Genomic DNA, 24,930 nt, shown 5'->3' with positions numbered 1-24,930 from the left:
TATAAATGTCATAGCATGGACTTGTAAAAAGCAAGAACTGGTTCTGAAACAGGATCACAGTGGCAGATTCTCCCCTAAGGAGGAAGGGGAATAGTTACTATCAAGGGTGCATCTCTATGTTTTAACACACTCTCATACAAATCCAGTTGTAACAACTTCTTGGACCAGCAAGATCACTCAGTAAGTAAAGGCACTTGCTGCCAAGCTTGGTGGCCTGAGTTCAATCCCCAAGGCCCACATAGTGGAGAACTGACTCCCACAAGTTGTCTTCTGACCTCCACACACGTTTTGAGTGCACATAGACACATGCATCTGTGTGTGTGTGTGCATGTGCACACATACGAACTCAATAATCTTTTAATAGATCATAATGTTAAATTTTTAAAAATCCTTACAGTATAATTGGCTTATAGACCTGTTAAATCTCACCTAATGTATAGGTCTCCTTACTGTTCAGTATTTTTGCATGCACTATATTTATTTTTTAAACCCTATTGTTTGTTCAGATGAACTCCCTATAATATGGATTTATTGGTTACATCTTCTATCCCTGAATTCCCTGAATTGGTAGTAATCCCATCTAGACCCGGTGTAGACTGTTGATCGGGAATCTTTGAGAGCAACAGTGCACATGCCCTTGTTTGGGACGGCAGAGGATGTCTGGCAGCCTTATCTTTTCCTTTGTCTGGTAGCAGTTCATGAAGGACTCCTACTTTGTGTGAAAACTGTGACAGCCCAGGTCTCTCATTTCTTCTGCCCTCACTACCTAGTCTACCTGGGAACAGCGGCCTCCTGCCTTCCGTAACTGCACACTCCAAGAGGTGCTGACTTGGTCTGGAGCACCGTTAAAGACTCTTTGGCCTCTACTTCCCACCTGAGTCAAACTGGGTCATCCCAAAATCTTCTAGCCCTCAGTAAGGAAAGGGGCTTGGCAACCCTTTCTAATGAGTGTGCTCAGGACGATCTACTTGTTGAGTTGATCTCTGGTTAGAGCATTCTGTAATGTTGGCTGATCAGCATGAGGGTTATTCTGACTTTCCCAACATTTGTCCTCTTTGGGTAAAAGTCAGTTTCACCTGGGTGATGTATGAATGGTTTGTTTGTTCAACTCTGAAAATAAGGTAGATTGCACCCAAGATAATGGGGTTTAGTGGGAGATGCAGACTGAACTCGTTTTCTTTCCTTATTTTTTAAAAACCACATTTACAGTGGCTGACGACTGAACCCTGAGCCTTGTGTATGTGAGATAAGTAAGGGCTCTATCCCTGAGCTACATACACCTCTAGCCTCTGAGCTCTTGAGAGGACCAAACACTATGATGTTCATTTATGTCATGTATGGAGTCCAACCATTATTTACTAGATTCAAGATATATTTCCCTAGTAAAACGTGTAGGAGAGGAATCCTACCCAATGTGAAACACGGTGTTGCTGAACCCACCCTTTGTGTTTCTCTTAGGGGATATTAATAGATGAGTTTCCTAAAGCTCTCTCTCCCAACTACACTGAAGCAACGCTTAACTTAGAAGTGTTTTAAAATTTTTAATCTCAAGTTTAAACCAAAAGCCAACCCACCCACCCCCATACACACAAATTTACCATTTTAATCCACCAAGCTATCTGCTTACTGATACTTCAGTATTCAGCATAAACACAGTCAACAAAAGAGGAATCATTTCCATGCGGGGACGAGAGAAACACACAAGACAAAACAGCCCGACTTGAAAACAAGGCCAATTTTATTGCATGTGGAAAAGAGTCACATGGAAACTGAGGTTGGTTGTCAGGAGCCGTGAAAATACACATTCTGCATATCTTCCGCCCTGTGTCAGGAGGGCTCGCTTACTCCTCACTCTCGTGGACCACCATCTGGAGGGAATGTGGATGCTCTCAGTCAAGCCAAGCAGCAGAGACATTTCCCGAACCCCTCTTCCCGCAAGCATTAAGGATTTGTTTGTATATTTCACTGGGATGCAGAGAATTTGGGGGTCCTTGGGAGGATGTATAGCAGCCTAGGTGAAATCACCCCACAGCCTCAGAAACTGGTCCGCGGCTCTGGGAGCAGCAATGGACCTGCGTCACAGTCATTGCAGACACCTTCAGCCACCACTAGAGGGTGCTCCAACAGCCTCGCTCATACCAGCAGAGGGCGCTGAAAGACAGCTCAGTGGACTATGATTCATCTGTTTGCTGGAAGGTGTTTTCTGGTTTGGTTTTGTTTTTATTGTGAGCTAAAGGCGGGGATTCTAGTTAGGGATTCCACCCAGGTTAGTGACTATAAACAAAGTTTTCTCTCCGAGCTTGAGATTCTCCGGCTGGAAGTAGAGGATTCTCTACAGCAACTTCTAGCTCAGAAGCCTCTGCATCTCTGTGAGCAATTAATTCCCAGGTCAGCTTACCCGGCTAGAGGTGAAGTCCCGGGTCTTAGCCCGCAGTTTATTGACTTGCGATTCTGCAATGTCAGCACGTTCCTCGGCCTCCTCCAGCTCATGCTGGGCTTTCCGGAATTTGGTGAGATGAACATTGGCTTGTTCATCCTAAATTAGGCAAAGAGCCCAGTGGGTGAAATCAGCGTGCCCCTCTCTCAGGGCTCCCTGTGGGAAACGGGCCAGGTCACACAAACATCTAACTTACAGCCTCCTCGGCCTGCCTCTTGTAGGACTTGACTTTCACTTGCAGTTTATCCACAAGATCCTGCAATCTCAGCACATTCTTCCTGTCCTCCTCACTCTGCAAATGAGAACGTGGGGACGTCACTAGAGAAGGGCAGTGTCGTACCACGGCCTAGCCAGTTTGGGGGGGGGGGGTGCAAGTGTTTCATCCTATTCCAGACTGTTTGTGCCATTTGTACCTTGGAGAAAAAACTCACATTAGGTGTTCTTTCCACCTACCTGGTACGTGAGCTCCTTCACCCGACGCTCATACTTCCTCAGGCCCTTCACAGACTCCGTGTTCCTTTTCTGTTCCCCTTCCAGCTCAAACTCCAGCTCTCTGATCTGGGGAGATGTTTGGGACATTATTCTAGAGCTGTTCCCTAAGTGAAGCAGGCTGGGAAACTGGGCTTGACCCGGGTTCTCCCTTCAAGTACCCGCGTCTCCAGTTTCTGGATCTGCTTCTTGCCGCCCTTCAGCGCCAGCTGCTCGGCCTCGTCTAGACGGTGCTGCAGGTCCTTCACTGTCTGCTCCAGGTTCTTCTTCATCCGCTCCAGGTGGGCGCTGGTGTCCTGCTCCTTCTTCAGCTCCTCCGCCATCATGGCAGCCTGAAAAGCCAAGTGTGTTAGGCAAGGCTCACCCTGCAGCTGTGGAAACCGGCATTCCAGGCTGACCAGAAAGCATGCTTGCAGAAAGGACAATGGGTAAGACCATGAGTGAATATGCTTCTCACCTTGGAACAGCACAAAAGCTACACCTGGGATATAAGATATATAAAAGAAACTCTACAAGGACTAGGTGAGAAGCAGAGTCCTGAAACTGATCTTGGAACCTGTCCAGACCCCAGGGAGTCTTTATTTTATTATCACCACCACACAGTTTCAAAGGCTCCTGAGGCTTGGAGGAGGCTACCTAGAATTGCACCAGGGAGGGAGTCAAGGAGTAAGGAATCTGTATTCCTTCTTTACTGCCCTGTGAAAGTGTAACAGCACTGAGGTGGTGTTCCCTGAGAGGGCAGCAGGTGGCGCCATTGGTGCTATAGAACCAGAAACAAAGCCTGGAGACCCAGGAAGGTTAGCGATGTGGTGGGATAGTGCCTCAGAGGGGTCTCATTTCCAGGCACTAGATGAAAGGACGCACCTCTTTAGAGGCAGAAGAACAGTATACTCCCACCCTGCCTCTCCCCCTCTGCCAGCTTTTAACAGTACAGGAGGGGACAGGTGAGTTTGATGGGAGATGGGAATGGTTTGGGGGCAGCATGTATACCATGTGTGTCCTAAGAGGGTAGACTTCTAGTGGGCATGTCTAGGGTTCAGAAAAGGAAGGGCTTTAATGAGGCACAATCTCAGTGGCCACATTGTGGGGGGTGGGGAGCAAGAGCCTCACGTCAGTGATAGCCTTTTTGGCCTTCTCCTCTGCGTTCCTTGCATCCCTGCAGGCATCCTCCACCTCGCTCTGGAGCTGTGTGAGATCTGTCTCCAACTTCTTCTTGGTGTGGATGAGGCTGGTGTTCTGGGGAGGAGGAAGGAGTGTCATACAGGCGTGTCTGAGGTGGATCCTCGTACCCCATGTATATCCTGCCCTCACCTGGGTGTGCAACAGCTGCACCCTCTCATTGGAATCGAGCAGCTCCTGCTCTGCCAGCTTCCGGGCCCTCTCTGTCTGCTCCAGCGTGGCCCGCAGCTCCTCCACCTCAGCCTGCAGCAGGTTAGCTCTTCGCTCTACGATCGCCAGCTGTTCCTTCAGGTCCTCCTGGCCCCGGAGAGCATCATCCAGATGCAGCTGGGTGTCCTAGCCAGAAGACAAAGTGTCTGAAGCAGAGGGCCAAGGGCCAGAAGCCTCACCTAGCCGTTACATATCTGGACACTGGAAAAGTCCCCCCACCGCAGGGAGCTCCCTCCACCTTCAGCTGTCCCTGGACACTCCGGAGGTGCTTGAGGGTCTCTGCAGCCTGGCGGTTGGCATGGCTCAGCTGGATCTCAATCTCATTGAGGTCGCCCTCCATCTTTTTCTTGAGCCGGATGGCCTCATTCCTGCTGCGCACTTCAGCGTCCAGGGCACCTTGCATGGTCTCCACGGTCCTCTGGTAGTTCCTCTTCAGCTGCTCAATTTCTTCATCCTTCTCTGCAATCTTTCTATCAATCTCTGATTTCACCTGGGTCAGTTCTAACTGGATTCGGAGGATCTTGGCTTCTTCGTGCTCAAGGGCTGCCTTTAAAAGACAAAACCAAAAGGAACAGTTTCTGCGCTGCTGCAGAGCTGACCACACGACCTTGGGTCAGCAAAGCTCCAATGAGATATTCCTAAATCAAATTCCATAATAATCAAAGCTGCCTTTAAATGAAATCTCAAACTTATCTTCAGTGCAGAAGTAAAACATTTCATTATTATTCATTTATGATTATACACTCAGACACAAAAGAGGTTTACACTCTCCTATTTATTAGGAGCAGGAAGCACTTTACAGCTGTTTTAACTTTAGCTAAGGGGTTGTAAAATTTCAGGTGTAGAACTGTTTTAATGTAATGATTTTCTCCAAGAAACTTAAGATAACTCAGAGGCACTATCTCACTCGGCCTCCAGTCATGGGGAAGGAGCGACCATTAGGACCATGATTCCCCAAAGGCGAAGTGTGACCATCTCTCCCATGCCATTGCCTCAGTTCTGGTTTTCGCCTCCTCACTCACGCTCACCTCTGCTTCCTCCAGTGCCATCTGGATATCAGCCTTTTCCAGCTCCATCTGCTTTCTGGATTTCTCTAGCTCGTGGATGCTTTTACCATTCTCCGCAATTTGTTCAGTGAGATCCGCTATCTCTTCTGCAATTAAATTAAATTTCCCAGTGCATTTGGACACTTCTGCACAGGGCGTCCAAATGCACTCAATGCCTTTTGCTAATCTTCTATAACTCTACAGACCTCTGCTCCCCAGAGATAAGACACTGTAGAGAGAGCCTAGAAACACCAGCTTGTCAACAGTGAACACTTTCTCCAGGTGCATCAGGGGACCCATGTGGAGGAGCCTGAGTAATGGAGTCTCACCCATCCCCCACACTCTGGTCAGGATGGGTAAGAGGAAGGGTTTCCCACAATCTCAGACCGGTTTGCAATGCTTACGTTCTAAGTTCTTATTCTCCCGTTTCACAGTTTCCAGTTGATCCAAGGCTTCTTCGTAGGCATTTTTCAGTTTGAAGAGCTCCGTGCTCAAGGATCGGGACTCCTTGAGGGCTGCCTCCAGCTCTGCTTGGCTCTCCTCACACTTGGTCTTCCACTCAGCTAGCACCTGCAACATCCCCATGGAAGGCTCTGTTAGTGAGCTCCTCACAGAATATCGCCACTGGGGTGACTGCTCTCAGAGTTAGGGCTCCCACCTGTCTGCCTGTCTAGATTACTAAACAAGTTAAGGTTTCATTCTGCTACCTTACTTGAGATAATCAATCAGTGATTATTGTCTATCCAAAAAGCAAATGAATTCTTAGGGAGGAAATTAGCTATACATAATCATCCTTTTCCTAATTAAAAAAAAAAAAAAAGGTCCTGAACTTCCAAGTATTTCATTAAAACATTGGTTCAAATCACACTTGTGGGTCACAGGGAGGGACCCAAGTCTGAGTCTCACGCCAGCCACCTAAAGACATGGGTAATGTGAACAGATGAAAAAGATTTTGTCCTTAAAAGCACTGTGGAAATTGGTTCACTGCTACTAACCATCACCTGAAGGGTTTCTGCCCCATCCTATCCCGGTCCACATCACAGATGGAGAAACAACATCCTGGTGAACTTCAAGGCTCTTTCTAAGACAGTACTGGAGTAGGGCAGAGGAGGGAGCCGACCTCTTCCTCCCTCAGCCCCCAACACCCCGACGCCGAGGAGTTCAGCCAACATGGAGCTGCCCCACACCTTGTCAAAGTTCCTCTGCTTCTTGTCCAGAGCAGCCGCCAGGGAGTTGGCTCTTTCCACATCCACCATCAGATCCTCCACCTCCCCTTGTAGCCTCTGCTTGGTCTTCTCCAAGGAAGCACACTTGGCATTCACGGCCTCAACCTGCTCCTCCGAATCCTGAAGACGCTGAGCGAGTTTTTTTCTGCAAGAAAATGAGGAGGAGGCAGACACTGTTAAGTTTCAACTTCCTTAAGCATCACTGCTCAAGAAGCCGGAGTCATTAATCCGAGTGGTTGACGTGCCTCTGCGCATAAACCCCAAGAGACTCCCCCATTTACTCAAAGTCTGTGATCAACGGCCCGTCTCAGGTCTAACCAGGATCAAAGTTGATGTCTTAATGCACTGTGCCAATGCACACGGGATGGGGAAATGTCTAGCAACAAAAACGTGTTCATTAAGTTCATCCCAAGTCATTCTAAAGCCAATGTGCGGAGCCATGAGATCACTTGGGGGTTCTAGTTAGAGTCGCCTACTTGGCCTCCTCCAGCTCCTCCGTGCGCTGGATGGCGTCCGTCTCATATTTGGTCCTCCACTGGGCCACCTCACTGTTGGCCTTGGACAGCGCCCTCTGCAGCTCAGCCTTGCCTTCCTGCTCCTCCTCATACTGTTCCCGCAGCAGGTCACAGTCATGGCGGGAGGACTGCAGGGCATGGGCCAGTGCGTTCTTGGCCTGAAAAAAAAATCAAAGGACACCCACCCCTGTAGATTAGGACTGTGGACGACACACAAACCAGGTATGTCCTGCTATCACACCCAGCTGAATGAAGTCGCTTTTTTTTTTTTTTTTTTCCAATTTTGCTTTTATTTTGCAGATGCCATTTGAAAATGAGGCCGGCCAAGAAAGCATCCTTCAGCGCGGGTACCTTGCTCTCTTCCTCCAACTGCCTCTTGAGCTCCTCTATCTGTTGAGTAAAGGCTTGCTTGCTCCTGGAAAGCTGAGATACGATGCTTTCCTTTTCTTCCAGTTGGCGACTCAGCTCACCTGTGTCAGGAAGGAAATAGCTCATTCATTCATTCATTCATTCATTCACTCACCATGTGTAAGACATGGTGCTCATTGGGGTAGGGGGACAAGTAATGAGGTGAGGCCTGTTCTTAAGAGAGTATGGGTATGTCCATGAAAAGGAAATGGCATCCCAATGAAAGACTGCTGAAAACTACCGGAAGCCAAGAGTGACCCCTGCCAGTGAAAGCCAAGAGAACCTTCGTGAATTTGAACATCACCAGGGCGCCTCTCCACCTATCCCAGTGGTTGATGATTCCAGATGTGTCATTAAGGAAAAAACTTAGTACTTCACCTCTAGAAATTTGAAGTTGGACTCTTGGGTGAATATGAACAGCTGGAGTGTATACAGGAGTCAGAAGGGGGGGTAGGAACGCAGGGTGCTTATGATCCTAGAAGGCCGTTCCAAGGGTCTTATAAAACGTGTTTCTTTGCTCCCTCTACTGGCCTGTGGCTGCACCAAAGAACCACTTGATTTGTGGTGTTAAAGGCCTGCACCACCACACCGGGGAAGGGTGGATTTCTAAAAACACGTTTCAGGAGAAAGGAAGCAAGCCACGAAAAAGGCTGTTCCAAACACCAGGCCCGCGGAGACGGAGGCAGGCAGATCTCTGTACGTTCCAGGCCAGCTTGGTCTACATAGGGAGTCCCAGGCCAGTCAAGGTTACAGAGTGGGATGCTGTCTTTAAAACAAAAGAAAATAAAGCAGAGCAGAAACAAAACAAAACACCCTCTCCTCAAAGGTGCTGCCCCGCTAGAAAAGCCTTCTGGTTCGCAAAGCATCACGGGCATATGGCTCACCCGCCTCGCTCTGCAGCCGGGACTTCTGCGTGGTCAGCTCACTCAGGCTCCTCTGGGTCTCCTCGTTCTTGCCCCTGGCCTCACTTAACTGGTCCTCCAGAGTTCGGCAAATCTTCTCCAGATTGGCCTGAGGATTGGAAGGGGGAAGGAGGTCTGCAGGCGGCCTCAGGTTGACCCACTGCGGGTGTCCTCTCTGGACCGGCCCACCCGGCCCCTCACCTTGGATTTGGACACGCTCTCCACGCTGCTGGAGAGATCGTCGATCTCCAGCTTGAACTCGCTCTTCTCCTTCTCCAGCTTCTGCTTGACGCGCTGCAGGTTGTCGATCTGCTCCGCCAGCTCGGCCGCGCTGTCCGCGTGCTTCTTCCGCAGGGTGGCCACGGTGGCCTCGTGCTGCAAGGTGGCCTCCTCCAGGTCCCTGCGCAGCTTCAAGAACTCGGCCTCGCGCTTCTTATTCAACTCAATCTGGGTAGAGGTGACCCCTCCCGCCTCCTCCAGCCGCTCACTCAGCTCCTCCAGCTCGCGGGCATAGTCGCTGCGCTGCTTCTCTGTCTTGGCCCGGGTGGCTCTCTCTGCCTCTATCTCTTCCTCCAGCTCCTCGATGCGAGCCTGTAGGGGACAGCCAGTTCCCTTACGAGACTCTTAAGGGTCACTCTTCACAACAGCTAACATGGCATCCAAGTAGGTGCCATCAACCCACGAGTGCATGAAGCAAATGTCCTTCACTTAAATGGTGGCATGTTACTCAACTTAAAAAAAAAAAAAAAAAAATGAAGCCCTACCATTTGCTGCAAAATGAAAGATGCTAGACATAGAAAAACACGTAGTGCACGTTTTCATGTGAAGAATTTGTTTAAGTCAATCTGAATATGAAACAGTAATTGCTAAAGGCTAGGAAGGTAGGGAAAGTGGTTAAGAGAGAGCTGAATTACTGCACACTGTAGGCACGTGATGAATGAGCACACGGAAGCCCATTAATATACAAAATTAGTCCATGATGATGATTGAGCAGATGAGGTTTTATTCCCACCAGATGAATCTGCTCATGGATGCCTCCATGCCCTCACCCCCACCCCACCCCCCCCACCACCCCCCCCCCCACCACCCCCCCGCCCCCGTGCGCCCGAAAAACATAAATGCTGCTAATTTTCCTGCAAACGAATCTTTCCTACACCAATACGGTCACTACCCTGGAAATTTCTCCATTCACCTCCGTGCATTTTATTGCAAGTTTAGGGAACATGGTCATCACAGTCACCACGGCCATGTCAGCCTGGCAGAGTTGGGTCCCATGAGGCTGGCAGCCACACGGTCCTACCCCACCTGCTCTCAACGGCTTTGAGCAGACACCACCCATGCTTCTGCATGATCAACAAGGGCAAGCAAGCGCGGAAGGCCTCCTACCTGTAACTCTTTGATCTTCTTCTGAAGCTGGAGGCTCAGTGTCTGCTCGTCCTCCACTTTGCTCTGCAGCTGGCTGTATTCAAAGTCCTTCCTGTGGCGGGACACAGAGAACGCGTGAGGGTGGGGTCCCCAGCCACTCACGGGATGGAAGCCCGTGTTTGGGGGACATACTTCTTGAGCCTCTCATCCAGCTGCTGCTTGTCATTCTCCAGATCTAATATGGACTCCTGGGCGAGCTTCAGATCTCCCTCCAGCTTCCTTTTGTTCCTTTCCAGGTCCACACGTAGCTTCTTTTCTTGTTCTAGGGAACTCTCCAGCTGCAAAAGGCATCATTTGCCCCTTTAGGATCAAATGATTTCCAAGGGGACGGCCCCACCTAGCCCCTGCCCAGGGCTCTTCCGCCCTGAGGCTCCACGCTCCTGAGACTAAGGCCCTCTGCTCACATCATCCACTTGCTGTTCCAGCTTGCTCTTGAGCTTGCTCAGAGAGTTGACCTTGTCTTCTTCAGCCTGGAGGTCATCCAGGGTCTGCTGGTGGGCCTCTTGGAGGGCCTTCTTCTCCCGTGTTAGCTTTGCAATGGTTTCATCTAACCCGGCCAGTTCCTCAGTAAGGTTTTTTACCTAGAAGAAGCCACAAGCAATTAGAAGAGGAAACGGAGCTTGGTTTGAAATGAGTGAATGGAGCCGGAGAGGAATGGCGGGGGAGGGACAACCTTGTTCTCTGTGGCGTGCTTCTCCTTCTCAACCTTGGCCAGGGTCAGCTCCAGGTCGTCGATGTCTTTCTTCAGCTCTGAGCACTCATCCTCCAGCTTCCTCTTCTTGGCCGTCAGCTCAGCATTGATCTCCTCCTCATCCTCAGCTCTCTCTGTCACCTCCTTGATTTTGGCCTCCAGTTGGAATTTGGCTTTGATCAGCTGGTCGCACCGTTCCTCAGCGTCCAACAAATTTTCACTCTCCTTTAAAAAGAAATCACAATTCCCTTTAAGGGGCCAAAGGATTGAGATATTGCTGTCTTCCATTCTATATGAAGTCCTCTCTGACTCCAAGCAAATCCCAGCACCCACCCAAGCCCCGCCCTCAATAACCCAGCTTTCCTAAAATCATAATCAAGTCTGGAATATGAAAAAGCAAAATTCCTAGAGACGTACAGCCTGTACTTGAAGCTGCAGGTCATTCTTCTCTTGCACCAGGGTGACCAGCTTTTCCTCCAGCTCCTTCCTCTTTGCCTCCGACTTGGCGAGCTCATCTTTGGTTTTCTGGAACTCTTCCTTCATGGTGGCCATCTCCTTCTCGGTCTCTGCGCTCTTCAGTAGCGGCTTGATCTTGAAGAAGAGCTTCATCCAGGGCCAGTGCTTGACATTCATGAAGGCACGGATGTTGTACTGGATGCAGAAGATGGACTCCCTGAAAACAAAAAATGGTCCAGCCAGATGGCTCAGCAGGTAAAGGTGCCTGATGCTAAGCGTGATGAGCTGATTTTGATTCCTAGGCCCCACATGGTGGGGGCAAGAACTGATTCTTGCAAGCTATCCTCTGACCCTACAAGTTTGCCTTGGCATACAGGTCCACACACATAAATGCAATAAATAAATAAAATGTAATTTGAGAACAAAGAAAAAAAAAACTATTGCTCATTTCTACAAGGGATTCTCCCTTCCCCCTTCTCCCAAAGAGCTCATGCTTAAACAAAGACCCCACTCTAACCTCCTTTGCATCATCTTCTGGAATTCCACACGCATGAGAAACCCTCTGCACACAGCTTGAGTCCGAGTGATCAGTTTGGCCAAGCGGTCATCCCGCATCTCTTCCAGGGTTCCAAGCAAGCCGGCCTTAAAGAACACCTTTGGGAGGATGGGTAAGAACAATGAGCCAGCTGGCTCATTGTGTTAAGAGGACACAAAGGCTAACAGCATGAGGCAGAATCGATGCGCTACCTTTGTGTGTCCAAATTTGTACTGTGTGTGGTCGATGTCAATGGAAGCCAAGAGCTTCTCGCAAGCTTTCTTACTGTCGATGAACTGGCCCTCTGGGACAGCACTGGCATTCAGTACTCGATATCTGCCATTGTGGACACAGAAATGGTCACAGGCTGTTGGCAAAGACCTGTGATCGCAGGCCTCTCTTCCTATAGACCAGAAAGCCTAGTTCCCGGGAAGTAAAAAAAACCTGCCCACAGTCACATCTCTAGATAGTAGCCTGGAACACAGGCCTTGGGGCCCTTGGGCCAGGGCTTTCTTCCCCTTCCCTGTTTATATATCTGACAAGTTCTAAAGAAATGTGGAAGGTACAAGGGTGTGAACCTTGACCAAGCGGTAGGTTATTTCACATAGAAGACAAACCACAACTCTCTTGAAATGGGTCTTTTCCTCCGATATGCCTTTCCCCAGATTCCAGTCCTTATCCTTGTCAAAGGAAGAACAAAGATTTGGACAATGTACCTTTGTTTAAAGTCCCCATACAGGATCCTGTTGGGGAACCCCTTCCGACAGATGCGGATGCCTTCCAGGACCCCGTTACACCTGAGCTGGTGCAGGACCAGACTGTGCTCCATGGCCCCTGAGAACACAGACAAGGTATCTGAGTGTCACTTGGAAGCCCTCACAGACGCAGCAGCAACCAGAGGGGCGGCCGGTGTCTGTCTCACCTGGGGTCTTAGTCTCATTGGGTATTATACAGCGTACAAAGTGGGGGTGGGTGGTTCTGAGGTTGGACATCAGCTTGTTCAGGTTTTCCTAAAAGAAAAAAGGTTTCCCTTGGCAGCCTACTATAAACCTCCACAGAGACAAACACACGCTGGTGGTAAAAACTAAAATCTGTGGCTTCAACCTAAGAATTGTGAAATTAACTCTGTCCTTGGATCATCCCGAGGCCGGACATACAGACAACTGACCCAACTTGGACATTTCCCTCGATTGAAAATCTAAATTGCTCTAAAACCTGAACCTTGTCCCTTTTGAAATTTTTTTGAGTACCAGCATGCCATGCAAAAGGAACGTTCCACCCTATGGAGGCCAAACAGCAGTATGCTTCAGATATCTTATAAAATTACCTTCATCCTGCCTATATAAGGCATATACGGACTACAGATGGATTTTGTGCTTGGTGTTGAGTCCCATATTTGAGAAATCTCATTTTATATAGGGATTAATAAAAAAAAAAAATCTGAAGTCTGAACCACTTCTGGTCCTAAGGAGAGGGAAATGTGACCTCCACCTCAGTCATCTTTCTCCCGGGTTGCAAGATGGTCACCCACCACCAAGTGGTTCCCCCAATCAACACAGAACACATGTCTGTCTCTACCGGGTGCCGGGAGGGCTACTTCAGGTGTCCTGAAGGCAGCTAGGTAATTAGAGCTGAGAACTCCCTTCCGTAGATGGCCACCCCTGCTAGTGATAGCACAAAATGGAAATTCATCTTGGTCCCATCTGTGTTAGACCTCATCTGTACATGGCCAGTTGACCTCACTCAGTGACAGCCATCAGACTCAGGCAACATTACTACCCTTGAACAAATCAAGTCTAGGATCTCAGCGTTGCTCATTTTGCGATGACTCCAGTGAACTGCGGACGGATTAACTCAGAAATGTCCTACCCTGAAAAGCGCAGAGACCGTTTGGAAGGAAGAGCCTTTTTTCTTAGCGACTTTCTTCTTCCCGCCGTCAGCTGTAAGACACGAAAGGGGCCAGGCACTGTCGATAGAGCTACCGAGACTTTTGGGTGCTGTGGGAAAGGGAGATGGTCACGTGAGGACAAAGCCCCACCCCCATGTCTAGGGTCTGTTAGTTACCATCTGTTGTAGCAAAGGTGGCATAGAGATGCGCTAGGAGTCTGTTGGAGGACTTCTGGTACAGCCCCACGACCGTCTCATTCAGGGGGTCCTTGTTCTTCTCCAGCCAGCCTGAGACGCTGTAGTCCACGGTGCCCGCGTAGTGAATGAGGGAGAAGTGGGCCTCGGCCTTGCCTTTGACCACCTTAGGCTTCTGGAAGTTGTTGGATTTTCCCAGGTGCTGGTCATACAGCTTGTTCTTGAAGGAGGTGTCTGTCGCCTTGGGGAACATGCACTCCTCTTCCAGGATGGAGAAGATGCCCATCGGCTGGATGGAAGGTGAGACAAAGGCATCTGAGTAACCATGAGCAGCGGAGTACATGGGAAGGGTGCTCAGAGCAGACGGAGTAGGATACCTTCTCGATGAGCTCGATGCAGGCGGCCAGGTCCATCCCGAAGTCGATGAACGTCCACTCGATGCCTTCCTTCTTGTATTCTTCCTGCTCCAGCACGAACATGTGGTGGTTGAAAAACTGTTGCAATTTCTCGTTGGTGAAGTTGATGCACAGCTGCTCCAGGCTGTTATACTGACATTAAAATATAACGTTCACATGAAAAATTAGACCTCTTTCAGAATGAAACTCCATCAGCATTCGTTCTCATGGACGGGGTCCCACCTGCTCATCTATGTTTTCAGAGCCAGTCATGATTCCTTGAGGCCCAGCTCTGACCATATCTCCTCTGTAGAGCCTTCTACTTAGATGGTTCTCCTGCCTCTGGGCACCTCTTGTGCACTTACCTTACGTTTACGCTTCTGCATGCCCTACAGTTTATTCTCAACTAAACTGCAAGCTACCCTTCTGCCTGCCTGCATGGCCACTGCCTGGTAAACACTGAATACATGGTTGCTTCCAACTCAGAACCTGTCAGATAATTCTATCAACTAGTACATGATGCACTGTATCGAATTTCCACTTCTCTGGCTCTCCATTGGATTTTTTGAAATTTTACCTATTTGGTGATATCCTTTAAAATTCCACTTGAAGGAAGTCTACAGCCCTGTGTGTATCTGCATGAGTGTGTGTGTGTGTGTGTGTGTGTGTGTGTGTGTGTGTGTGCCTGCAGAGGCTGGAAGACAACTTTGAGTGTCATTCTCCAAGCAACATCCACCACCCACTTTTTTCTTTTGAGACAAGATCTCTTCTTGGCCTGGAAATTTTGAGTAGGGTAGGCTGAATGGCCAGTGAGCCCCAGGGGTCAGCTTATGTCTGCTGAGACACACCACCATGGCCAGCTTTTTATTTTATTTTTCTTTTTTTAATGCATGCATCCTAGGCATCACACTCGGGTCTCCCTACTTTCAAGGCAGGCACCTTACTGCCTAAACCATCTCCCCCGCCCCTTCCACTGTCTGAAAACAATGCAAACTGTCCGGATAGGCTATTTCTCTCCTACCTGACTCACTCTTTCTATCCTTCCTACAAGGAAACCACCTCGGCGCCCCCGCTTTGGGGTTACGAAAACTTCCTACACAAGGACATGAGAAGACACAAATAACAACCAACCTCAAAAATTTCAAAACCCGCAATGTCCAAAACCCCAATGAAGTGTTGTCTTGGGAGCTTCGTGTCTAGCTGCTGGTTAATCCGAGTGACCATCCACAGGAAGAGCTTTTCATAAACAGACTTGGAGAGCGCATTGACGGCATGATGAACCTGTTGAAGGAAAGGCCAGCAAACTAGTAAGAAGGCAGTGACCGTCAGGGCCCCAGGGCCCCCCTCCTCCTGGCCTCCAGGCAGTCCCTTACCTGGTCCACAGTTTGGCCCTTTGTAACGTACTCGTTCCCGACTTTCACTCTAGGAAAGCACAAGGCTTTGAGGAGGTCTGAAGAGTTCAGGCCCATCAAGTAGGCTGTCTTGTCGGCCACTGGTCAGAAAGAGAAGACCATGTTCAAGAAGGCAGGAGGAAAGCCACTGAGATGTTTCTCCTTGGCATCTTCAGATTCCCCATCCCCTAAATATCTATGTGGGACCAGCGACACCACATCACTCGGAGAGTGTGGGAATCTTCAAAAAGCAGCGGGATTTGGTTCTGGAAAGCCCTGGCCATTTCACATTGCATCTGGAATAAGACCTTCCTAGGAATTCAGCAGAAATGGGTGGAGGGGCCGGAGACGGCTTAGCAGGTAGAGGCACGGGCCACCACTCCTGGCAACTGAGTTTGATCCTCCTTGTGGAAGGAGAGAACCAACTCCTGAAAGTTGTGCATTGACCTCCACACATGAGCTATATATAGGATGCATGGATGCACACACACACATACACACAGACACACACACAACTAATAAGTTTTTTTTAAAGCCTGTAGTGATGGTTTCTTATCTTGTTGCAGTCCCAGAAAAACCTCCCTCACCTTCTGGGGTTGGGGGGCGGGTAGATTAATCATTTTCCAAAGAGGCTCTGGATGGCCCCAGGGGAATGACCCCTCTGCTTGGGCTCTGTAGCCTGCTGTGGTGACAATGTACCTTCGGTGCCATCCGGCTCAGCCTGCTCCTCTCGCTGCTTCTGCTTGAACTTCATGTTCCCATAATGCATCACGGCCCCGGTCAGTTTATACAGTCCAGATTTCTCCTCTGGAGTGAAGCCCAGGATGTCGATGGCACTCTGCAATGGAAAGAACAGCTCGTCTGTCCATCACCCTCACCGTGGAGAGGCTCTCCCACCCTGCTATGGTCCTCCTTACATCTGTAGCCAACAGTTCCTCGGCATCGTCAATGCTGGCCACCAGGATTTCACCCTGGCTGATGAACGGGTAGTCATAAGGGTTGGTTGTAATCAGCAGCAACTCTGAAACGATGAATGTTTGAGGAATTCACACACGTGTAGGGAAAAATCCAACGGGTGGAATGGAGCCCCTGAACCCTGACCTGTGACTAGGGTCAAAGTTAAATGCAAAAGAACTTTCTAGAGCCTAGACAACTTCACATTGCTCAGGTCGTGACAGAAAACGTAATCTAGGGGCAACTTTGCAGTCCCCCAGGCCATGAAAGGGGAGAAACCTAGAAAAGACATTTCTGTCTGTTTGCTTTGCAAATGAGCGTTGCATGCCAGCGTAGGTTGGGGACAGTGAATAAGGAAAACTGGATGAGTGTGTGCCAGGACAGGAGTCCAGGCTGGGGAAAGCATAGACTGTTTTGGACAGCCCTTTCTAAAGTTGGCTGGAAACCGGAAGCCTGTTTTCAGGCTGGAGCCCGGAAGGCTTAGCTGGTACAGACAGAAAAGAAGATAGTGAGCACAGAGGCCTCTATCAGCTACAAACCTAGAGGCAGAATGGCCCTAGCCAGGCTGTTACCTGGGTTATGCTACAGGCCTTATGTGGCTAAGGTGGTTCCTGTGTTGAAACACAAGAGGGCGCTCAAGGACCATTAAGCGCTTAACTATTCAAAGACTGCAATGGTTTTGCCCTATTACACAGCACATCTTATCAGATTTTTCAAGTTGGTACAGTCAGACTGGGGAGATGGCTCAGCAGGTAAAGTGCTGGCTATGTAAGCATAAGGACTGGAGTTCGAATCCCCAAAACTGATATGAAAGTTAGGTGGATCTTGGGGTCTGCCTGTAACCCCAGCGCTGAGGAGGCAGAGGCAGGGGTCCTAGCAGCATGCTGGCTAGCTAGAGTAGCTCCAGCCTCGGTGAGGGACTTTGCCTTAATATTAAGGTTGAGTGGACACCCAGAGTCAGCCTTAGGTCTCCATTTGCACAAATGTGCATAGACACCCGTGCACACCCACACACATACTCATATGAATACTACATGATTTTTTTTAATGGTACAGTTCTGCCTAAAAAGCCATATCCCGTGGCTGATATAAATCTCCATTGGCTGTAGAGTCACCTATAGGTGCAACTAACTCTCTTGGGTCTAATAATCCAAAAGCCCAAAGGCAACTCCTCCCCTCCACACTCACCACACCACCACCCCAACACCCCACCCTTATGACCTCACCAATCAGCTCAGGCTTCTTGTTGGAAAGAATCTGGTAGAAGATGTGGTAGCTCCTCTCAGCCTTCAGCTGGAAGGTGACTCTGGATTTTTCCAGCAGATCTGGAATAGAAGCAAAGGCCTGTGGGCCACGCTGTCCCCGGCTCCCCGGTGGCTGCGAGGACGCACTTGTCCCACTGGGCACACTTACAAGTTTCAATGTCTGCAGAGGCCAGCTTCCCAGTGGTGCCGAAATGGATGCGGATGAATTTGCCCTGAGGAGAGGGAGATGAGATCCTTCCGTGGCTAGGAAGCAGATGCCTGAGCACTGCCCAGAGGAGCCTCTCCCTCGGTAGGTAGTCTGAACCGAAGTGTGTCTTTCCTCCTCTCCCTTCCTCTTCTTCCCTTTGGTGTGTCTGCCTCTTCCTGCGCTCCCCATATCTCATTAAGGAACTAACCGGGCTGACAAACCATGTCACGTCCTGCTTACAGAATCCTTCCTATGGTGCTTAAGGTACTACCCGAAGGCTTTCTTATGGCTAATGCTCTTGTTAGCGACAGGTCTCTTCTCCCTCTCTCTCCCCACTTGCCACGTCCACGCGGCTCCTCTGTAGGAGTGTTCCACACACCATTCCCACCTCAGGGAACATGTAGCTACTCTTCCCCTCATCCCCTTCCTTACCCAGCAGCCTTTGGCTCATGTGCCCAACCCCCAGAAAGCCCTTACCAGCCAGCCCTGTGTGTTGGAGACCTGGTCCCCAGTTTCTCAGTTTTTTTGAAACTCATATACATGTGGCCTATGTATTTGCTTCTTTCTCTGTCTCTTCTCATGGGTCTGTAAGTTCCCCAAGCCCGGGCACCCTGACTGTCCTGCAGGCCGAAGAGCCCATCACACTCAAGGGCAGACTCACAAATCGAGAGGAGTTGTCGTTCCTCACTGTCTTGGCGTTGCCAAAGGCCTCCAGCAGGGGGTTGGCGCTGATGATTTGATCTTCCAGCGTCCCCTAAGCAAGAGAACCAGAGAGGAAGGGAAAATGTGTTTTGTAAGCCACAGAATGGGGGTTAAAAAACAATCGTCACCTGCTGTTTGTCCTGCCTGCCTGGCTTCCTGGCTGCTCCAGCAACGCCAGGCTTTCCCTCCCTGACTTAGCAACTGAAAGCCCAGCCACGTCAGCAACGTGCCCTCCTCGAAACACTTCTGCATCTCCCTTGGACTTGTCAGCTGTTGGACCTCTTAAGTGGACACACTTTAACTTGGTCCTCCAGTTAAGGAGATTACTTTCCTTCTCTCACAGCCTTGCAGACTGGAGTCAGGGGGATATGCATTCCTCACAGCGCTCTCAGGCTGCTTTCTGTGAGGCCACCCCGAAGGAACAAGCTCTCTGACTTACCCCCAGACCTCTTATAAAACATTGGCATCTCATCTGCTAAGAAATCACAGGATCTGGGCCCGTGGTCAAGCACACGCTGTCCCCCAGGTTCTTGCACCCTAGCCCACTCTCATTTCTTGGCTCCCTTCCCCACCTTCATTTTGGAGTCCTTCTTCTTGGCGAGGTCACCAGTGGCTGCGATTGTCGCAAAGTACTGGATGACCCGCTTGGTGTTCACAGTCTTCCCGGCCCCGGATTCTCCGCTGTTTAGAAGGACGGAAGGACAAAGAAATTAGTCCTGTTCATAAACCAGCACCCCAAGGAGTCACCCGCTAGTCTTCAACACTTCTGACACACAGAGGGGAAGAGGAGCCAGGCTACTGCCTTAGTTGTTCCGAGCATGGGTAATCCCAGTTTTTCTGAGGCTTTTTCACCCATCCCCGACCTGTCTCTTCACCATGGGCTTTGCTCCAAGCTCTGCCTAATGAACAGAGCTGAAGGAATGGCACCCTTGGCCCCAGCTGCCAAACCTCTGCAAGCAGGGGTACTCACGTGATCAGGATAGACTGGTTTTCACGATCTGTCAAAGGGGAAGGAAACAGAGCTGACGCCTATGTCCAAAGAGGTTGTATCCATCCCGCAAGCAGTAGGCTGCCACTGCTCCGGTCCTTTTCCCTTTATTTATTTACTTATTTAATTTTTAGTTTGTCTGCTTAGTCATAGGTGGGGGATTAAAGAGCTTCTGTCCTGATAAGGAGACTCAAAGAAGTTAAGCCCATTGATGAGAACTGAGGCCTCTCATCCTCGGAGGTTGAACCACCTAAGATGGTCCGTCTTTGTTTCTGATCCATAAGGATATTCATTTCCTAGGGTCTAACCAATACCTACACAGAATGCAGACTCCTCACCCTGGCCCCCAGGACCTCTTTCCTCCTTGCCCTTCCTTCTCCAGAGTCTCGCCCCAGAATGACCCTGAGTCTGTCTAGTTCCCACTCCCCATCCCCATACTTTCTCCTGGAAAACGCACCCGTCAGCATGAACTGGTAGGCGTTGTCAGAGATGGAGAAGATGTGGGGCGGGGCCTCCTGTCGCTTTTTGCCTCGGTAGCCGTCCACCACCTCAGGGTTGTACACCGGCAGCCACTTGTAGGGGTTGACGGTGACACAGAAGAGGCCCGAATAGGTCTATGAGAGGAAAAAAATACATACATATATATGTATATATCATATACATAATATAGGCATATATACATATGTTTTATATATATACACATATATATGTATATGTGTGTGTATATATATATCCTTTATCATTATCCCAGGCTTCTTTTGATAACTCATAAAGAAGAGATGATTTCTATTTATGGATGAAGCGACTGAAATTCAAAGAGGAAAGCAGCCAGTCCTCCCACAGCTAGTCCCATGCTGACCCCACCGTGACCTCAGCTTTCTTGCTCTTTGGCTCCTCCTCTCTATCTTCCCCCCTCCTCCCCACCTTCCTTCCTCCAGCCCCCTCCTCCTGTCCCACCCAGCTCCTGCTTTTCCATCTGTCTCTTCGTCATTCTCTTCCCTATTCCATCTCCTCTCTTTCTGCCAGTCAAGGAAGACTCCCCTCCCTTTGCAGGCTCCCCCCGGGCCCCCTCCCCCTCCCCCATCTGATGCCACAGGAAAGCCCGAGGTCGGGGGGAGCGAGCAGCCACTGACGTAGATCATCCAGGACGTGTAGCGGTCCTTGAGGTTGTACAGCACCGCGGGCTCATTCAGGTGAGTGAGCATGGCCATGTCCTCGATCTTGTCGAACTTGGGGGGGTTCATGGCATACACGTCCTCCGGTTTAACCACCAGGGTCTGAAAGGGAAGGGTCACGAGGTTTAGCTAACGTTCCCCAGCTGTTGGACAGCTGTGGGTGCCTGGCACCCTGGGAGAGACTGCAAAGCGGCTGAGCAGAAGAAATATCTGGGTGGCAGGGAGGGAAAACAAGGTTGGCACGGCATGTGTGTGTGGGTGGGGGTACAGCGTGGGTTCTGTTCCCACCACTCAGGACTTTTGATTTTCCCTATCTGGTGGGCCTGGGGTTGGGGGATAGTGAGAAGATGATGACGGGGGACCTCCGAGGACTAAGTGGAGGCCTGTGACACAGAATGGGAGCTGAAGAAAGCTGTCTGGCTGTGGTGTTGGCTGTCCCTGTAATTCTCCTACCTGCTCAGAGAAAAAGGACAACAGGAAATAAGAGACACTGTGTCCCTGGTGTGGTACCCACAGGGCCTGCCGACTTCGCCGCCCTGTAGAAGCAGCTGTCCAGCTTTGAGACCCCCTCCATCTTCCTTCGCCACTTTCCCTGCTCTTGGGGAAGAGCTGCTGGCCCACCCTTCCCTTCCTGCAGCATCCCTAGATCTCTTCCTTGAGAGGGAGACTTTCATCACCAAGCCCTGGGGCTTTCCTCTGTGGACAGCCTGTGATGGGTTTGTCAGCTCCTGCCCACCTTTCTCTGTGGAGTGACTCTGGAAATAGCCAATCCCTGAGCAGTATGGGCCAGAAAGCTGCCTTCTTCCCTTAAGTCGCCCTGGGCCATGGGCTCTCCTGTGCCCTCGCAGGCATGTTCTCCCAAGACCCAGGGATAATCCTACATTGAGTCTAGCTTCTGCCTTCCATCCTGTTCTGGAAGCCCATTCTCAGCCTCTTTATCTGGAATATGCAGAGGTTCCTTCCATACTTGTACTGCCCCTTTCTTCCCTGCTCCACTGAATGACATCATTTCCTTCATCTCTTGCATCTTCTTTGTCCTGACTCTGCTTCTACCTCCGTCACACCATGGTGACCGAATCCAGGACCCTGTATGTGCTGGGCCCAGTGTTCTATCATTGAGCTGTACCCATGCCTCTTTGGTTTTCTTCCTTGTAACACTGCCAGATTCAGGATTTTCTCAAGTCCCAACTTCCTCCCTTCCTCCCACAGAATGTCGTGGGCTCAATTGCCCTTCCCATTCCAGATACAGAGAGCCTGGTTCTTGATGTTGACCTTGTGGTCCTCTAGGGTCCCTGACCTTCCTTGGTTAGATGACCATTGACAGAAGTGGAGGAACCTACAAACAGTTCTGGGTGTTCCAGAAGTACTCTAGCCCTTGAGACAACGAAGCTGGTTCTCTGGCCCAGGACAATGCAAACAGTGACAAAAGACACCCAAAACTAAATCAGCCACCGCAGGGCCCATCTCCCATCTGGCTACAGAGCCCGGGGCATTCAGCTTTCTCCCAGTGTCTGGATACCTCACACTGGTTCAGATGCTGAATTCCAGACCCAGGCTCTGGCTCTGGAAGTGGGTGAAGGAGGGAGGAGATGTTTATGCAAAGCAATGTGAGGAGCAAACACCTTACCCTGTTGTCTTCCGTCTCCACGGTGACCTTCCCATCCTGGCTACTCTTAATTTTCCCCTTGGCATATTCTTCCTTTGAGTCAACCACAAAGCAATAGGTTTTGGCATCAAAGGGCTGGTTCTGGGCTTCAATCCTCTCCTTTTCCGACTTGCGGAGGAAAGGCGCGGCTATGCCGAACACTTCCATCTCAGAGTCGCTACTCATGGCGCCAGCTGGAGAACAAACCCAGCAGTCAGGCCAGCTGCTCCCTGGCCAGGCAGCAGGCAGCCTCCCACCCACCCTAGGAGATCAGCCTGCCCCTCTGCTGTCCATGGAAGCCTTTCAGACTGGGTCAAGGAGACCTGGGCTGTTCCATGCCCGGTGGGGCTGGCTCCACACAAGGAGTCAGCACTGGGAAAATGTAATCAGCTCATATTTGTTGAGTTGCTACTGTGTGCTGTGGGCTTAGATCGAGTCTGTTTAATCCAAGTGTCTCAGTTCCTTCAATCTGGGCTTTTGAAATCCCACTCCTGACACTTCATTTTCTTCTTCTGAGATACACATATACACATATGGCTGACAGAACATTCAAAAATAAATACCATGAAAAGTAAGTAAGCAAATAAATAAATAAGTAAGTAAGTAAGTAAGTAAATAAATAAAGGCATTCCTCGAAGAGAGCATGCTGAACAGCAAATGGAAGAGGCAATTTTGAAGTGTTTTGAGTTGAGATGGCTTCTTCCTCCCACACTCAGAATGGACAGAAGGCCAGGCATGGAGGAACATGCTTTTAACCCCAGCACTCAGGAGGCAGAGGCAGGCGGATTTCTGTGAGTCTGAAGTCATCCTGGTCTTTCTAGTGAGTTCTGGGCCATCAAGGGCTACATAGTGAGAGCCTGTCTTAAAAAAATAAACAAGCAAACAAACAAACAAACAAAAAACCCACAAAGAATACATGGGATCCTCCTGCAGCCCTGGAGAGGAAAGACCTTTCTCTCCTTCCCTGAAGCCTAGTCTGTGTTGAAACTCACTTGGACGAGGGAGCACTGGGTGGTCTGGGTTTACCTGAAGACTTTCTGAAGCCCAGGGACCGGGCCTGATTCTCACCTGAGTCACACCCACAGGACAGCAGAAAACAGCAGCAGCTGTGGAGCTACGGGACCTGCAACAGCACACAGAGAAGCTTAGAGATGCGCGATGTCTGCTTCTGTGTTGAACCAGATCTTGATGAGACTCAACTCACACACTCAAAGGCCTAGACCGTTATAAAGAGCCTTTAACCCTGAGGCAAGCTAGAGGAGCAGACAGGTCACGGCCTCCAGCTAGGCAGAGCTGCCAACTGCCGGGCAGGCTGGCTCTCCCAGCCCACTCTGACAGCTTCTTCAAACTGCAAGATCATCCCACGTGAATAGGACAAGGATTCTACATGGACTGAGTCCCTGCCAATAAAAGCTTCTGTTAGCAGGTGAGGTCAGGCCTCCTGGTTGTCTTCGATCAGAGACAATGCTGAGATTGGCTAACTTAAACTTGGTGACCCCAGCATGTGGTCTTGAGGCGACTGAACACCCAACAGGTACAGAGTCCAGTTAGGGAGCGCAGAGTCCTCTGCCCACTCCATGGATCAGAGAGGCAGCAGGAGCCCGTCAAGCCATGGTGGACAGGCCCACATGGGTTCAACAGGCTCCTTCCCAAGCAGAAGAAAGAGAGAGAGTGAGAGGAGAGAGTAGGACCCCAGCGATGATGACCTGCTCGAGGCAGCGGGCAGCTGGGGACTGAGTCTCACATCTCACTCCACACATGTTCTTTGAGAACACCTTGAGAAGAGAAACGAGGGCCACCTTATATGACAAAGCCAGGCAGACAGGGCCACGGCCCAGAGCAGTGGGTGAACCGGGTGTGGAAGCAGCAAAGACCAAAAGAGGTACAAGGAAAGTACTGCCACTTACCTCTGACCACGGCAGAGTGAGCCACGGAGGAGCAGCCACCCCCCTGGGCTTTTATAGGCCACCACTAACCCCCTGGGCTCATTCTTTCTCTATATTTGGAAAGAGAATGAGTGACACCACAAGCTGAGGACTGGCCCCATCCACACGTATTTTTTGCCGTTGCCAAGGGAAAAGTATATATAGACATGAGCAGGGTCCGAAACCATCTTTCCAACGGTAGAACGCTGGGAATTTGAGATGCCTTGCTCTGGACTCAGGGATGGCATTTCTTCACCTGATACAATGGGACAGTCTTTGCTTTAGGAGCCCTGCCTGACTCCATCCTGCAGGCCTTCCCACTCTGGAAATCAGTGGGAGCCACTACCACTTGGGAACAGGGGACACTCCGTTGTGCTATTTACTTAGAAATATCATCCCGTGAGACAATGAATAAAAAAAAATGATTGAACCTGTTGAAATCCGCTTGGGATTATGAGCCAGACTCATCACAACCCAAGGTTGTGTCAGGGTAGTTCAACTGTTAAAACCTGTGCCATGGAATTATAGGGTTTTTTTCCCCTCTCCTTTTCCTTCTCTCTCTGCTTTCTGTCTCATCACTATCATTATTAACTTAATCCTTTCTTAAGCACCAGTAGGACCAACAAGCAAGTTAATGACAGGGAGCTATGCCACCAGCCCATATTCACAGGGACAGCTGCTTAGGGCCTGTGGTTATCAAGA

The 24,930-nt window shown here is 50.0% G+C and overlaps 1 protein-coding gene across 1 annotated transcript; it reads right to left on the bottom strand.

The window, feature by feature from the left end:
* Window positions 1-1,715: 1,715 nt before the first annotated feature.
* On the bottom strand, window positions 1,716-23,522 carry LOC102913466 (myosin-3). Its single transcript, XM_006973509.4, has 40 exons — window positions 23,372-23,522; window positions 22,286-22,497; window positions 20,617-20,760; window positions 19,941-20,097; window positions 19,466-19,493; window positions 19,068-19,176; window positions 18,455-18,547; window positions 17,755-17,818; window positions 17,568-17,666; window positions 16,305-16,408; window positions 16,087-16,225; window positions 15,370-15,488; window positions 15,128-15,277; window positions 13,979-14,149; window positions 13,584-13,890; window positions 13,389-13,459; window positions 12,442-12,529; window positions 12,236-12,353; window positions 11,732-11,855; window positions 11,502-11,638; window positions 10,946-11,201; window positions 10,511-10,753; window positions 10,242-10,418; window positions 9,970-10,115; window positions 9,799-9,889; window positions 8,614-9,003; window positions 8,395-8,521; window positions 7,454-7,572; window positions 7,064-7,260; window positions 6,549-6,732; window positions 5,766-5,931; window positions 5,344-5,468; window positions 4,554-4,862; window positions 4,238-4,441; window positions 4,037-4,162; window positions 3,088-3,258; window positions 2,891-2,995; window positions 2,634-2,729; window positions 2,399-2,536; window positions 1,716-1,868 (listed from the first exon to the last, which is right to left on the bottom strand). The coding sequence occupies exons 2-40, from the start codon at window positions 22,487-22,489 to the stop codon at window positions 1,842-1,844; spliced, it is 5,823 nt and encodes a 1,940-aa protein (XP_006973571.1). The 5' UTR covers window positions 22,490-22,497; window positions 23,372-23,522; the 3' UTR covers window positions 1,716-1,841.
* Window positions 23,523-24,930: the final 1,408 nt, after the last annotated feature.

Source organism: Peromyscus maniculatus, chromosome 8, assembly GCF_049852395.1.
Source record: "Peromyscus maniculatus bairdii isolate BWxNUB_F1_BW_parent chromosome 8, HU_Pman_BW_mat_3.1, whole genome shotgun sequence".
In the NCBI taxonomy this organism is placed as follows: domain Eukaryota; kingdom Metazoa; phylum Chordata; class Mammalia; order Rodentia; family Cricetidae; genus Peromyscus; species Peromyscus maniculatus.
The sequence above is the reverse complement of the archived record's forward strand: the minus strand, read 5'-3'. Positions and strand labels throughout refer to the sequence as shown.

Bases quoted from the DNA above. Each gene is read 5' to 3' on its own strand.
- LOC102913466 (XM_006973509.4), bottom strand. From the start codon at position 22,489: ATGAGTAGCGACTCTGAGATGGAAGTGTTCGGCATAGCCGCGCCTTTC. The intron at 20,761-22,285 runs GTAAGGTGTTTG...CTTCCCTTTCAG, and splicing joins TGGAGACGGAAGACAACAGG to ACCCTGGTGGTTAAACCGGA. The intron at 13,891-13,978 runs GTATCCTACTCC...CCTTCCATCCAG, and splicing joins GCATCGAGCTCATCGAGAAG to CCGATGGGCATCTTCTCCAT.